Genomic DNA, 13,420 nt, shown 5'->3' on the forward strand with positions numbered 1-13,420 from the left:
AATAGGTACAGAGAAAAAGGCAGAACACAAATCAATGACAGTAAAATGTGTCGCGTCCGGTGGGATAGATGTCATGAGGGCCTCCGCGTTTGGCACTACTGGGTGTATGCCTTGTATCATTTTGTTCACCTCCCTCAGATCCTGTACAAATCTCCATTTGTTTTTCTTCAGTTTCTTTACCGGCAGTATAGGCGTGTTGCAATGGCTGTTGGTTTCCACAATTATTTTCTGTTTTATCAGGGATTGGATTACTGGTGCAATACCCACATTGGCCTCATGTCGTAATTTATACTGCCTCACGTTTGGGAGGGGCACCCCAGGTTTCACTGGTATTACCAAAGGTTCAGCATCGCAAATTCGACCGACGTCGTTATCATGTTTAGTCCATAAATCGGCCTGAACATCCTTCAAAATGTCGTCGGATTCCCCCGGGGTCTTGGGTACCTCCCTCACAACATGGGAGCCCTTAGGGGGCAGGTCTACTTCTTCGAATCCCCCTTTTTCCGCTTGTAGCGGGGTGTCAATAACAAACCCTTCTCCGTTTCCAAGCGTTCTTACTGTCCAGTGGCCCACCAGCCGAGAGGCGACGATCGGGGCCCGTCGTAAGCGTCCCATCATCCAGCCTACACTTTCCAGTGGCCACCCTTGGGCAGTGGTGACGGTGACATGAGCCTCTACTCCTTCGGGGTATCGGGACAGCGCACGATGTTCTGGTGTTAAGCTTACCTCAATCCCCACCCCCTCGCGGCCAATCCACACTCACGATAAATGTACGTTTGAGGTTTTACCCAGCGTTCCCTTAACCCGCTCCCGATATTCCTTGTCATCTCCCTTAGCGTCATAGTAGGCCGTACAGTGGGGTGGGTCGTATCTTATGTCCGTTGTGATTGGGTTCACCTGTAACCAATTTCGCAGTTCCTCACCTCCAGAACACACCGTATCAATTATTTCTCCCAAATTTGTCAAAGCCCCTTCGCCTAGCCTCCACCAATACATGGTAGGGCCAGTGCGAGACAATACCGCCATCAGCAGGTCGCGTTTAGATTCTGCAACATCTATGAAAACCCCCTGCTCTGTACATGAAATTTGGCAGCCCAAATGACGAAATAAATCCCGTCCTAACAAGTTAGTTGGGGCGGTGATAGTCATTAAGAAAGCATGCTTAGCTTCTAACAGGCCGCATACCACTCTCACCTCTCACCTCTTCTGAAATAGGAAGCGCTTTGGGTAAACCCGAGACGCCCATAATTTGAACATTCTTATGTGTGGGGCGCAAGGATGGTAATTGCCCCTCATTAATAGTACTGCGGGTCGCTTCCGTATCTATGAGAAATTATATTTGTTGTCCGTCCACATCCAGAGTTAAGATCGGCTCCTCTGTAGGTGTCATAGTCAAAAGGGGACATTCGTTAGGCGACCCGCTCTCGTCCCGTCAATAGGCTGCTCGGTTGCCCTGTGGTGGGGGTCCACGGGGCCCCTTGTGGAACTTACGGCAATCGCGTTTCCAATGTCCCATCTGTCCATAGAGGAGGCACGCCCCTTTCGGAACCGGTGGAGCCGAGGGTGTGGGGTGTTCGCCGTTGTTACGTGGACCCTGTTGTCTCGGTCATCTAGCTGGCTGCTGGTTCGGTTGTGCCCATTGTAGCGGCCAGGTCCCATTTGGGTCCCAGTTTGGGGGGAAGGGCCCCTTTGTCCGTATATTGACTTGTCTATTATTGTTGTCGTCAAGGTCATTTTCCTCATCATAGCCCCATTCCTCTTTGATACCTACCCTGGCACTCCAATTCTGGGCATGCCCACAGTCTCGATTTCCCCCTTTATGATTGAATTGGGCCCGTCGATCTTGTACCAACATTTGTAGTATGTCCTCCTTTATATCAGCTTTCTTCTCATCACAGTCGCTACACTGATCGGCAGCTTCACATAATTCGTTGGTTGGGACATTCCTCCACCCAAGTTTGACTAGTTGGATGCGCTTCTTTATTGCGGGCCTCATTCCTTCTACTAGGAAGTGGTTCAGGACAGGCGTGGGTACATCCACTGCCTGGGGAAACCCTCCCAATTTTACCAATGCTCTCTCCAATCTTTCTCTCCAGTCCGCCGCCGCTTCGTCTTGCTTTTGTTTTAGGGCATATATTCTGTTCCAATCGGGCCCTGCGGCTGGCATTAAAGCGGCTCGTACCCCGGCCATCAGCCGGGTTACCCGAGTAGTCCATGCTGCCTCATCTAGGGCTGGGTTTGGTTCCTCATTTGGCCACTCTCCGTGTGCTTTCGCATGTTCCCACACCCGCGAGGGCAGTATAGCTTTTCCCATATGGCAGACGTCCCGCCAATCCGCATCCAAATTTCGTATCCACATTAGCATGAACTCGGGCACCTGATGAGGCTGGTCTTTTATCAGGGTTTTTACTCGTTCTTCCATAGTATTCAAATCGGATTCCCTCCAAGGTACTCTAACCGTAACAGGTCGTTCGTTCCCAGCCTCTCCCCGTACGCTAATGGTTTTAACAGGGAACATTCCGGTCAAAGTCTGTGGGATCTCATTCTCAGTAAGCCCTGCCAGTGAGGGGTATAGTCCTCCCGGCCCTATCGGTGGCGGGAACCCTGGAATGTCTGTTCCCTCATCTCCCCCATTCGCCCCTTGTCCTCTGAACGGGTTACCCGGGCTAAGGTAGTCCTGGGGAACGGCTGGTCGGATTCCCTGGGGGTCTAACGCCTGGGGTAAAAGGGGTGGGGGCAGGGAGGGTGGCGCCTTGAACCCGGGGACAGGGTTCAGGTCTTGGAAGGGTGGGGGTCTGGTAACTGCCTCCCTTGCCACGGGGTTTTTACCCTGAACCAGCGGCATCAGTCGCTGGTTCGCCTGCTTAACTATTTCCCTAATCGTTTTCTCCTGTACTTTATCCGCTTGCTTCCTCTCTCCTTGTAGCTTCGATACTTATCCTGCCAGGCTAGCCTGTATTGATGCTGCCTGCCTCTTCATCGCTTCCTCCTTCCACCACCCATACACTTTCCAATAGTCGGGCAGGAAATGTCTCCTCTCCTTCTCTAGCTTATCTCGAGCTCCATACAGTGCTTCTAATTTCTCGAGTGCAAATGACCCTTCCTCCGGCCATGGTTCACTTAGGTCCTTTGTTAGCTAAGCCCATGCTTTCCCTGGCCTTACAGCGGCATAATGATGCTTTTTATACATAAAATATGCCGAGGTCTTTCTGAGGGGCTCCCCCTCCTTTCCTGGTTTGTTCCCCATTCTTTTGTTCTAGGCTTTCCTTTCCTGGGAAGTTCTTGGCTTACCGGCATTGCCCTGCGGTCGCCTAGCCTCACTTTTCTCCCTCTCCTTTGCTAATCGTAACCTTACCCTTGATAGATCAATAAATCACCCGTCACTCTAGGGCAAAATGGCCCGTACTTACAGTACTTACAATTTGTTCGTGATACAAGCACGGACGGCACAGGGGGAATAGACCAAACCCAGGGAGAAGCGTGGAGCACAATTTGGAACAACTCTCGCACAAGGGCTCACCTTAATCAAATCAAGTGCCAGCCGGCCTCTCCTCTCAGGTCTCCAACCAGGGTCTGTTCCTCCCTTGCCTCGCTGCTGTATTGTATCCCACCGCTACCACCAGAATGTCGGGAATCGAACCAGGTTCCTCTACAAATCAAAGGGTAACAGGCGTTTATTGAAAGACCAATACACAGCTGTGGAGAGAGAGATCAAAGGAAATCAGAGCCCAAATGAGCAGAGAGGATCCAAGACACTCTCTGAAAGTAACTCGGCAAAGGCGTTTCTTATATACATTTCAAAGTAAGATAGCAATCTCCGTTAAATCTGCAAGCTAAGCAGTCTTAGACAAAGAGGGGAAAAGCTGACCACTAGCCCCTACCCTGGTCCTATCCTGTTGGAGTGCTGAGCCAAGGGAAAGAGTGTGGGGGACGAGCACATTCTTTTATTGCAACATTCCTTAAGTTATTATCTCCCCTTGCAGAGTTCTTACAAGGTCACAGGGATTGTGAAAGTTGTTTTTCCTTCAAGCGCAGCTTGACTAAAGTTTGAACTCTACAAATGTAACTATCAGCATTTTAAAAGCCTTCACTGAGTTTGGCTGTAAAAGCAAATCATATAATTCAATGCTTTTCTGAAGCATTAGCATAAATGAACTCTAGCTGAGCACAAATAAACTTAGCTGTTAAAGCAAACTGTAATTAGACAAGTCAAGCAAAGCACAATTAAATGTATGATCCTCACACAAGTACAATCCAGATGGAAACGTTTTATTGAAAAAGGAACCAACAAAATTCCACTTTCCCCACTCCCCTCCCACTACGCTCCCCACGATCCTATTACCCATGATCCTATTACCCACTGTCCTATTACCAACTACTCCCCCACCCCCAACTATAAAACAAAGTTCCTGGTGATTACAACTGAATATATTGAATTTTGATTCATCTTGTTTTCTGTAATGAATTCAGATTCATTCATTGGATTAATCTTTATGTTTCTCCCTGATCTTACATCCAGCCCAACAAGGGTTGCCAACCGCTGGTGGTCTGTCCGTGTTCTATACTTTTGAAGTGTTCGTATGAGGAAAGGAATCACATTCTTTAAAATCTTTCTCTATTCTCCTATTGACTAGAATTCTATTAATTAATTCACTTCCAAACCATCTTATCACTACCTTTCTTACTCAACAGAAAGAACATGAATCTCAACTAGCCACTAAAACGAGTAGGCCTAAATGCATGGTATGTAATAAAACAATACAATGACAGACTAATCTGCTACAAATACTGCTGCAACCTGAAGTGATATCAAATCCACCACACTCTGCAAAAAAATCACGTTAATAAAAGTTAGAAATAACAAAAACAACTAGAACGGCACTCAGTAGAGAGCATACCTCCGCCTGGTTGGCCATATCACTCAATGGTGACGAATCACTTTAAAATTCTACGAGCTGAATCCGGATCCGGATCTTCACCAGAATCGAATTAATTCTTCCTTGTCACACGCCCAACCTGTCCACCAAGTTTCGTCCAAATCCGTCCACAACTTTTTGAGATTATGTTGCAATGTATAGTTTTTGGCCCTATCTCCCAATGGTGAAGAATCACTTAAACAATTAAATAATTCTCATATCCGAATCCATAATCAGATCTTCACTAAAATCAAATCGAATCTTCCTTGTGATACACCCAACCGGTCCACCAAGTTTCGTCCAAATCCATCCACAACTTTTTGAGATTATGTTGCAATGTATAGTTTTTGGCCCTATCTCCCAATGGTGAAGAATCACTTAAACAATTAAATAATTCTCATATCCGAATCCATAATCAGATCTTCACTAAAATCAAATCGAATCTTCCTTGTGACACACCCAACCTGTCCACCAAAATCGTCCAAATCCGTCCACAACTTTTTGAGATATGTTGCTATTTATCATTTTTGGCCCTATATCCCAATGGTGAAGAATCACTTTAAAAATTCTAGTAGCCGGATTCGAATTGGGATCTTCACCAAAATCTAATCATTTCGTCGTTGTCACATACGCTCCATCTCTGCCAAATTTCGTCCGAATCCATCCACAACTTTTGAGATATTTGGTGGCGGAGGTAATAAGAGAGTTCATATAATGATACCCCACACTGTTCTAACATATACAGGAGGCCTTGTCATTACGTTCCTGAAAATCACTGTGAACCGCAAATGCGCAAACTTGTGAGGTAACGGGGCAAGGGTTCCTGAGATTCCTGAGCTTCCTGAACTTCCTGAGCAAGGGTTACATTGGGTAGTTTGCCATTACCTTCCCAGCAGTAGTTGGGGCAGGAATTTGGAATTCAGCTATTGTGCCAGCGACAGCTCACATAGTCTTCACAAAGGACACTGTAAGATCTTTGACGTCCACCAACTAAAGCCGGCAGAGAGGAGCCCCAGTTTAACGTCCATCCGAGGTACATCACACACATTGATGAATCACCCCGTCTGTGAAACACCAGGATGACAGTTTATACCTGGGTCCAGATTCAAACCCAGGCTAGACGGCTTAGAGGTGAGTGTGTGTACTTCCAGGCCATCCTGCCAACCGTACCGACACATGAAACTCAGTTACAGTATCTCTGATTTAAATAGATGAGAAACAATCGTCGTGAATGGCACTGAAGAAAGGAAAGATTTGAAATGTTTTTCTCAAATTATTAGATAATTAATACATTTTCCACAATAATTCATCGTCACTTATTTTTTTTTTGTAAACAAGATCGAGGCTCGTGGAAGAGCTAACATTAATGACAAAAAAAAATAAACGGTCAAATAAGATGAAATAAAGGGAGTGGGAGACAAGATGGGGAGAGAGGGGGAAGCACACAAGTACAACATTTGAGAGCAGGGACATCGGGAGATCTGTGGGAGGGAGAGGGCTTGAGAGAAGGAGGCACGGGAAGGGGGGGGGGGGGGGGGGAGTTGGAGAGGTATAAAACACATCGACACTGCTAGGACTTCCAGGAAAGAAGTCGGAATTTCAAAAAAGTGGATCTGGGGTGAATTAACGGGGGTAGAAAAGATCAAGGTTTTGGATGGGGGAAGATAAGAGATGGTGGTGAACAACTGTTTTAAAGACATGGAGGGAGATGTGGGATTGAAGAGAGTGATGGAGTTTGTTCCAGAGGCGGGAGAAAAGAGGAATGAAAGAGTGAAGGTGAGCAGAGAATCTTGATTTTGGCAGTTTATCCATAAGAGGGTTGCAGGCAGATCTTGTGCGACCTGTAAGAATATTTGGGGGACAGAGCCCAGAGAGAGCTGGGGGAGCAAGGCCGGAGAGGAGTCGGTAGAAGACAGAAAGACCACCAACCTGCCTGCGGTGAGTGAGTGAAAGGCCCTCGGAGTTAGCTTCATCACGGGAGATTCCAATGATTCTGAAATATTGTTATTGAACCAAAAACTGTTTAACAAAAAAGTCAAAAATAGGGGAAAAAAAGATTTGAATTTCTGCATCCTTCAGGATCAAGCTTATATCCTCCCATCAGAAACTTTTCATGAATTCAACTGCCCTTCTTGCATGGAATTGCAAGGCACAAACCCTGCTGAGTGCGATGAAGGGGAAATCCAACTTCCAGAATGTCGATCTGGTATGTACGCTCAGACTCTGCAGTTTTTTTAGGGGTCATACATTCTTTCCAAACGAAATCCTGAGAGTATATTAACCATCGTCTTGCTAACCCGAGTGTTTCTGAACTTCAGTGTGTTGCAGTGTATCACTTAATGAGCTAAGCGAACGAAATCTGGTGGTTCGTCGTCGCAGTTTACAGAGGCAGGTAGGAATCCCCATGCTGCGCACCATGATGGTTTCTCCTGTACGTTTTTGAAATCTTTGTGCTCATTGATGTTCATTAATTACACTTTGTCCATGGGACATCCATGTCCAGTCTATGGAACCTACCACTCAATATCATCAGCCATCTCCCTCCACTCTCCATCCACCTCCACCTTTCTGACATCCATCTTCACACAATGCTCGTATCTCAACTGCAGTCGACCCATTTTGCTCCTGCCTCGTTCAACATATCCGCTCTCTTCAGAAGTCTATCTTCCTCCATATGCCCCATGTGCCCTGCCCTCGTCAGCCCGCTTTTTACCAATCTCCTCGTCAAGCTCATATGCTCACTGATCTCCTACTTCAGTTGGTCCATCTTTCTTTTCTCCACCCTCTTAATTCCCACAAAACCTATAGATGCCTTGTTCTTTCCTCTCTTGTTGCTGCTCTGTCATTGCCACTGTCTCCAGGTCGTGTAGGTATGCTGGTGTTACACACGACCTCAAGACTTTCCCTTTAAATCTCCTCGATATCTTCCTCTCCACCATCAACATCAAGTCCTCCACTTTCCTCCATGTCTTCACACCCACTTGTACCCTCCTCTATATATCTGTCTCCAAAATACTATCACTTTCCTCCATGCATTTGTTTCACACTGTTCCACCGATGCACACAAATTACATCTCTGCCTTATCTCCATCCCTTCAACCTTGATGTTCAATTGCCCTCTCTGCTGTCTCAGCAACACAACCTCCATCTTCTCCAGGTTAATCTTCAGTCCATGCTTCTCAAATGCCCCCCACCACTCGTCCGGTATTTCGAGCACCTCCTGCTCGCTCTCTGATACTACCCCGATTATCTGCATGGAGGCGCTTGCTGGGGATTTGATTCATGCTGATCAGTTCCATCACTATAATAACCAAAACGAAAACTATTCCCTTTGTTCCCTCATTCAAACCTTCCCCCATCCTAACTTCGGCTTCGGATGGGTAAATGAACAACATCTGACATACATGAATTATTATGGAAACTTTAAGGCAGTTTGTTCGTTAACTCGTCCATGTGAACAAAAACGCAAATTTGAGAATTTATTTTTCTCCACACTCTACAAGAGTGGTCTGGAGTGTTTAAAGCAACTTATGATTGATTTGGAAATAAAAAACAAACAATCAAACACCTTTAGACACTATAAGTGCCAAATCAATGTGTGATGTACAGCAGTGGTTTTCTTGGCTTGTTGTGTTTAACAATATGGAACGAATTGGGAGAATGACCACTTTAAGAAATATTTACCGAGCAGTTGTCTGTTACCCATCATCAGCCCAAACTGATTGTCTATCTCTGCACCAGGGATCTCGTTACAAGTTCCCATTGGGTACCAAAGTCAATTTTCATTGTAAAGAAGATCACAGCTCTGATACGCCGTTACAAATAGTTTGCGGAAATGAACATTTCAACCTGCCAAGATGTGCACCAGGTACACAATCTCATTGATGGTCTTTGTTAATCTGATTTCGAATGAGTATGTGTTGTGTTCGGCTATCCTGTTTTGAGCAAATATATAATTTCTTGCCTGTGTGTGATTATTACAGACTTCTGTGTCCTACAGACATCGGATTTTGAGAATAATTATCTTCAGGTTCCAGAGAATTACAAAAAGGTTTGTTTTACTGGTTTTGAGTTAATGCCAAAACTCAACCTCTTGCCTAGTAAATCCTCCATCATTGTTTGGTTATTTAGTTTACACAACGACCCAATTATCCTGATAATTACGCATTCCATCTTATTTCGGCCTGGTTATCATGGTACTATCCATCTCAGTGTTTGTTTTAAACTCCATTTTTATTTTGCAGATGCAATTCATGTGGTCCTTTTATGATTTCCGGTTACCCAGAGATAAACCAGTCATACTGAAATGTAAACGAGATTACGTGACCTCAGAACCTCTTACTGTCACGTGTAAAGATGGGGTCGTGGAACTACCGAAGTGCCGCACAGGTATCCTCCAACAATATTGTAGAGAATGTTTCTTTTCTCATGAGCATTTGTCTGTATATTGCTGATTATTTTAGCTTACAATTTGACTAATAACAAGAAAAGGAATAACATATTCTCAATTGAAATGAAAAGCTTGTTTTGTGCACCACAAAGCAAAACAATATTTTACCAGAAAACGTGTTTTGATTTGATTTGTGGGGATTGGGGTTATATATATTTATACTGATGTCACATCTGGATAACCCCAAAGGTAACAAAGGCCGTGTATGTGCTGATTTGTGCCATGTAGATTACACGGCCAAAAGTATGAGGACACCCTTTCAAATTAGTGGATTTGGCTGTTTCAGCTATACCCATTGATGTCAGGTATAGATAATCAAGCACACAGCCATGCAATCTCCACAGACAAACATTGGCAGTAGAATTGGTTGTACTGAAGAGCTCTGACTTTCAACGTGGCACCGTCATGGGATGCCATCTTTCCAACATGTCAGTTCGTCAAATTTCTACCCTGCTAGAGCTGCCCCAGTCAACTGCAAGTGCTGTTATTGTGAAGTGGAAACGTCTAGGAGCAACAACAGCCACGAAGTGGTAGGCCACACAAGCTCACAGAACGGGACCGCTGAGTGCTGAAGCACATAGCACTTAAAAATCATCTGTCCTCGGTTGCAACACTCACTACAGAGTTCCAAACTGCCTCTGGAAGCAAATTCAGCACAACAAGTGTTCGTGTGGAGCTTTATGAAATGGGTTTCCATGGCCGAGCAGCCGCACACAAGCCTAAGATCACCATGCGCAATGCCAAGCGTCGGCTGGAGTGGTGTAAAGCTCGCTGCCATTGGACTCTGGAGCAGTCGATATGCGTTCTCTGGAATGATGAATCACGCTTCACCATCTGGCAGTCCAACAGACGAATCTGGGTTTGGCAGATGCCAGGAGTGTGCTACCGACCCGAATGCATAGTGCCAACTGTAAAGTTTGGTGGAGGAGGAATAATGGTCTGAGGCTCTTTTCGTGGTTCGGGCTAGACCCTTTAGTTCCAGTGAAGGGAAATCTTAACGCTACAGCTTAAATGACATTCTAGACAATTGTGTGCTTCCAACTTTGTGGCAACAATTTGGGGAAGGCCCTTTCCTGTTTCACCATGACAATGCCCCCGTGCACAAACCGAAGTCCATTCAGAAATGGTTTGTCGAGATCGGTGTGGAAGAACTTGACTGGCCTGCACAAAGCCCTGACCTCAACCCCATCGAACACCTTTGGGATGAATTGGAACACCGACTGCGAGCCAGGCCTGATCACCCAACATCAGTGCCCGACCTCACGAATGCTCTTGTGGCTGAATGGAAGCATAATCCCCACAGCAATGTTCCAACTTCGAGTGGAAAGCCTTCCCAGAAGAGTGAAGGCTGTCATAGCAGCAAAGAGGGGCCCAACTCCATATTCATGCCCACGATTTTGGAATGAGATGTTTGATGAGCAAATACAGGAGTGATGTTTGGGTGTCCACATACTTTTGGCCATGTATTGTATATGCTGATTTGTGCTGTGTTTGTGCTGATTTGTGCCGCGTATGTGCTGAGTTGTGCCGAATATGTGCTGAGTATGTGCTGAGTTGTGAAGCGTATGTGCCGAGTTGTGAAGCGTATGTGCCGAGTTGTGAAGCGTATGTGCCGAGTTGTGAAGCGTATGTGCCGAGTTGTGAAGCGTATGTGCCGAGTTGTGAAGTGTATGTGCCGAGTTGTGAAGCGTATGTGCCGAGTTGTGAAGCGTATGTGCCGAGTTGTGAAGCGTATGTGCCGAGTTGTGCAGCGTATGTGCCAAGTTGTGAAGCGTATGTGCCGAGTTGTGAAGCGTATGTGCCGAGTTGTGAAGCATATGTGCCGAGTTGTGAAGCGTATGTGCCGAGTTGTGCCGCATTATGTGACGAGTAATGCCCCGTATGTGCCGAGTTGTGCCGCGTATGTGCCGAGTTGTGCCGAGTATGTGTCGAGTATGTGCCATGTATGTGCATGCCGCGTATGTGCCGAGTTGTGCCGCATATGTGCCGCGTATGTGCCGCATATGTGCTGAGTTGTGCCGCGTATGTGCTGAGTTGTGCCGCGTATGTGCTGAGTTGTGCCGCGTATGTGCTGAGTTGTGCCGCGTATGTGCTGAGTTTTGCCGCGTATGTGCTGAGTTGTGCCGCGTATGTGCTGTGTTGTGCCGCGTATGTGCTGAGTTGTGCCGCGTATGTGCTGAGTTGTGCCGCGTATGTGCTGCGTTGTGCCGCGTATGTGCGGAGTTGTGCCGCGGATGTGCCGAGTTGTGCCGCGTATGTGCCGAGTTGTGCCGCGTATGTGCCGAGTTGTGCTGCGTATGTGCCGAGTTGTGCCGCGTATGTGCCGAGTTGTATGTGCTGAGTTGTGCCCCGTATGTGCTGAGTTGTGCCGCGTATGTGCTGAGTTGTGCCGCGTATGTGCTGAGTTGTGCCGCATATGTGCTGATTTGTGCCGCGTATGTGCTGAGTTGTGCCGCGTATGTGCTGAGTTGTGCTGCGTATGTGCTGAGTTGTGCTGCGTATGTGCTGAGTTGTGTCGCGTATGTGCTGAGTTGTGCCGCGTATGTGCTGAGTTGTGCCGCGTATGTGCCGAGTTGTGCCGCATTGTGCCGAGTTGTGCCACGTATGTGCTGAGTTGTGCCGCGTATGTGCTGAGTTGTGCCACGTATGTGCTGAGTTGTGCTGCGTATGTGCTGATTTGTGCCACGTATGTGCTGAGTTGTGCCACGTATGTGCTGATTTGTGCCGCATATGTACTGAGTTGTGCCGCGTTTGTGCTGAGTTGTGACGCGTATGTGCTGAGTTGTGCCGCGTATGTGCTGAGTTGTGCCGCGTATGTGCTGAGTTGTGCCGCGTATGTGCTGAGTTGTGCCGCGTATGTGCTGAGTTGTGCCGCGTATGTGCTGAGTTGTGCCGCGTATGTGCTGAGTTGTGCCGCGTATGTGCTGAGTTGTGCCGCGTATGTGCTGAGTTGTGCCGCGTATGTGCTGAGTTGTGCCGCGTATGTGCTGATTTGTGCCGTGTATGTGCTGATTTGTGCCGCATATGTGCTGAGTTGTGCCGCGTATGTACTGAGTCTGTTCCTCGTCACCTCTGTGCCGTATTTCTTCTGGAGTAATTTTCAGAATTTCAGAATCAAGTGATATTGATGTATCAATTAATACAAAACCCCTGATAAACTGTTAATTGAACGGAAAAAACAAAACTTACCAATCTGTAGTGGACATGGCCCGGCGTTTTCATCTACACTGGGAACATAACACCGCCACCTTCCTCTTCACTCACAACACGTCCGTCTGTTTCGCTTTCACACAAGGCTTTGAAAGATACAGATCCACAATTCCTCCAAAAGTGTTTCCATCACTAGTTTTTTCTCTCCAATAGCTTCTTCACAAACCCACTGCATTCCAGGTGAGCTAACAAGGATAAAGCAATGCCCAAGATTGACATGAAACACTCCAAAAAACCCTTTTACTTCTCCATATTGGGCACAGAAACCTGTCTCAGGCAAGAGACGAGGGTGTTGCCTAGGCACAGAAAGACTAGGCACAGAAAGATTCTGGAGGTTCCTAATCCAGCAATGGGGCAAGATAAGCATGTATGCAAGAGGGGTGAATATATACATAAGACAAATCGTTTCACTGCTTTACTCTTACAAGATGGAGATGGGATTTTACTGTCCTTTCTTTCAAGCAACATCTGGACTTTGCAAATGCCTTGGCCAAAATCCACAGGAAGCTACCCACCTCACAAATTAAATTACCAACACCCTAGTCTCATGCCTGACTACACCTATAGTTGCAAGACCATAGTTGTTCAAATCCTAAATCAAGAATCATCATCTGTGATTTGGTGTTGTAGACACAAAGGCTGTAGTCATTCCTGAAAGAAGACTGCAAAATCTGGTCTGCTGCCTGCACAGAAAAAGCATCCACCATATAAATATGAGGTAATGCAGTTGTAACAAACATTTTTTGCTGGGAACCTGCCGAGTTTGGCTACACGCGGTGCAAACCCACACACTGACTGGGCACGGCAAAGGAAACACGTCTACACCAAACAAAAGAGGAGCAAA

General features: G+C 46.5%; 1 protein-coding gene across 8 annotated transcripts in view; it reads left to right on the forward strand.

The window, feature by feature from the left end:
• The window catches only part of LOC144888208 (complement factor H-related protein 5-like), a 121,084-nt gene that overhangs the window by 21,983 nt on the left and 85,681 nt on the right, over nucleotides 1-13,420 (forward strand). For 6 of the 8 annotated variants that reach the window (XR_013624050.1, XM_078781436.1, XM_078781431.1 and 3 more), the window contains exons 3-7: nucleotides 6,996-7,122; nucleotides 7,235-7,308; nucleotides 8,658-8,784; nucleotides 8,900-8,967; nucleotides 9,161-9,305. Coding sequence is in view for 7 of the 8 variants with exons in the window: in XM_078781436.1 (XP_078637562.1) it covers nucleotides 6,996-7,122; nucleotides 7,235-7,308; nucleotides 8,658-8,784; nucleotides 8,900-8,967; nucleotides 9,161-9,305 (541 nt within the window). In the remaining variant the exon portion in view is untranslated. The remainder of the gene's footprint in view (nucleotides 1-6,995; nucleotides 7,123-7,234; nucleotides 7,309-8,657; nucleotides 8,785-8,899; nucleotides 8,968-9,160; nucleotides 9,306-13,420) is intronic. The other 2 variants (XM_078781435.1, XM_078781433.1) reach the window with 1 other exon arrangement.

This window comes from Myxine glutinosa, chromosome 7, assembly GCF_964187855.1.
Source record: "Myxine glutinosa chromosome 7, kmMyxGlut1.1, whole genome shotgun sequence".
Taxonomy (NCBI): Eukaryota; Metazoa; Chordata; class Myxini; order Myxiniformes; family Myxinidae; genus Myxine; species Myxine glutinosa.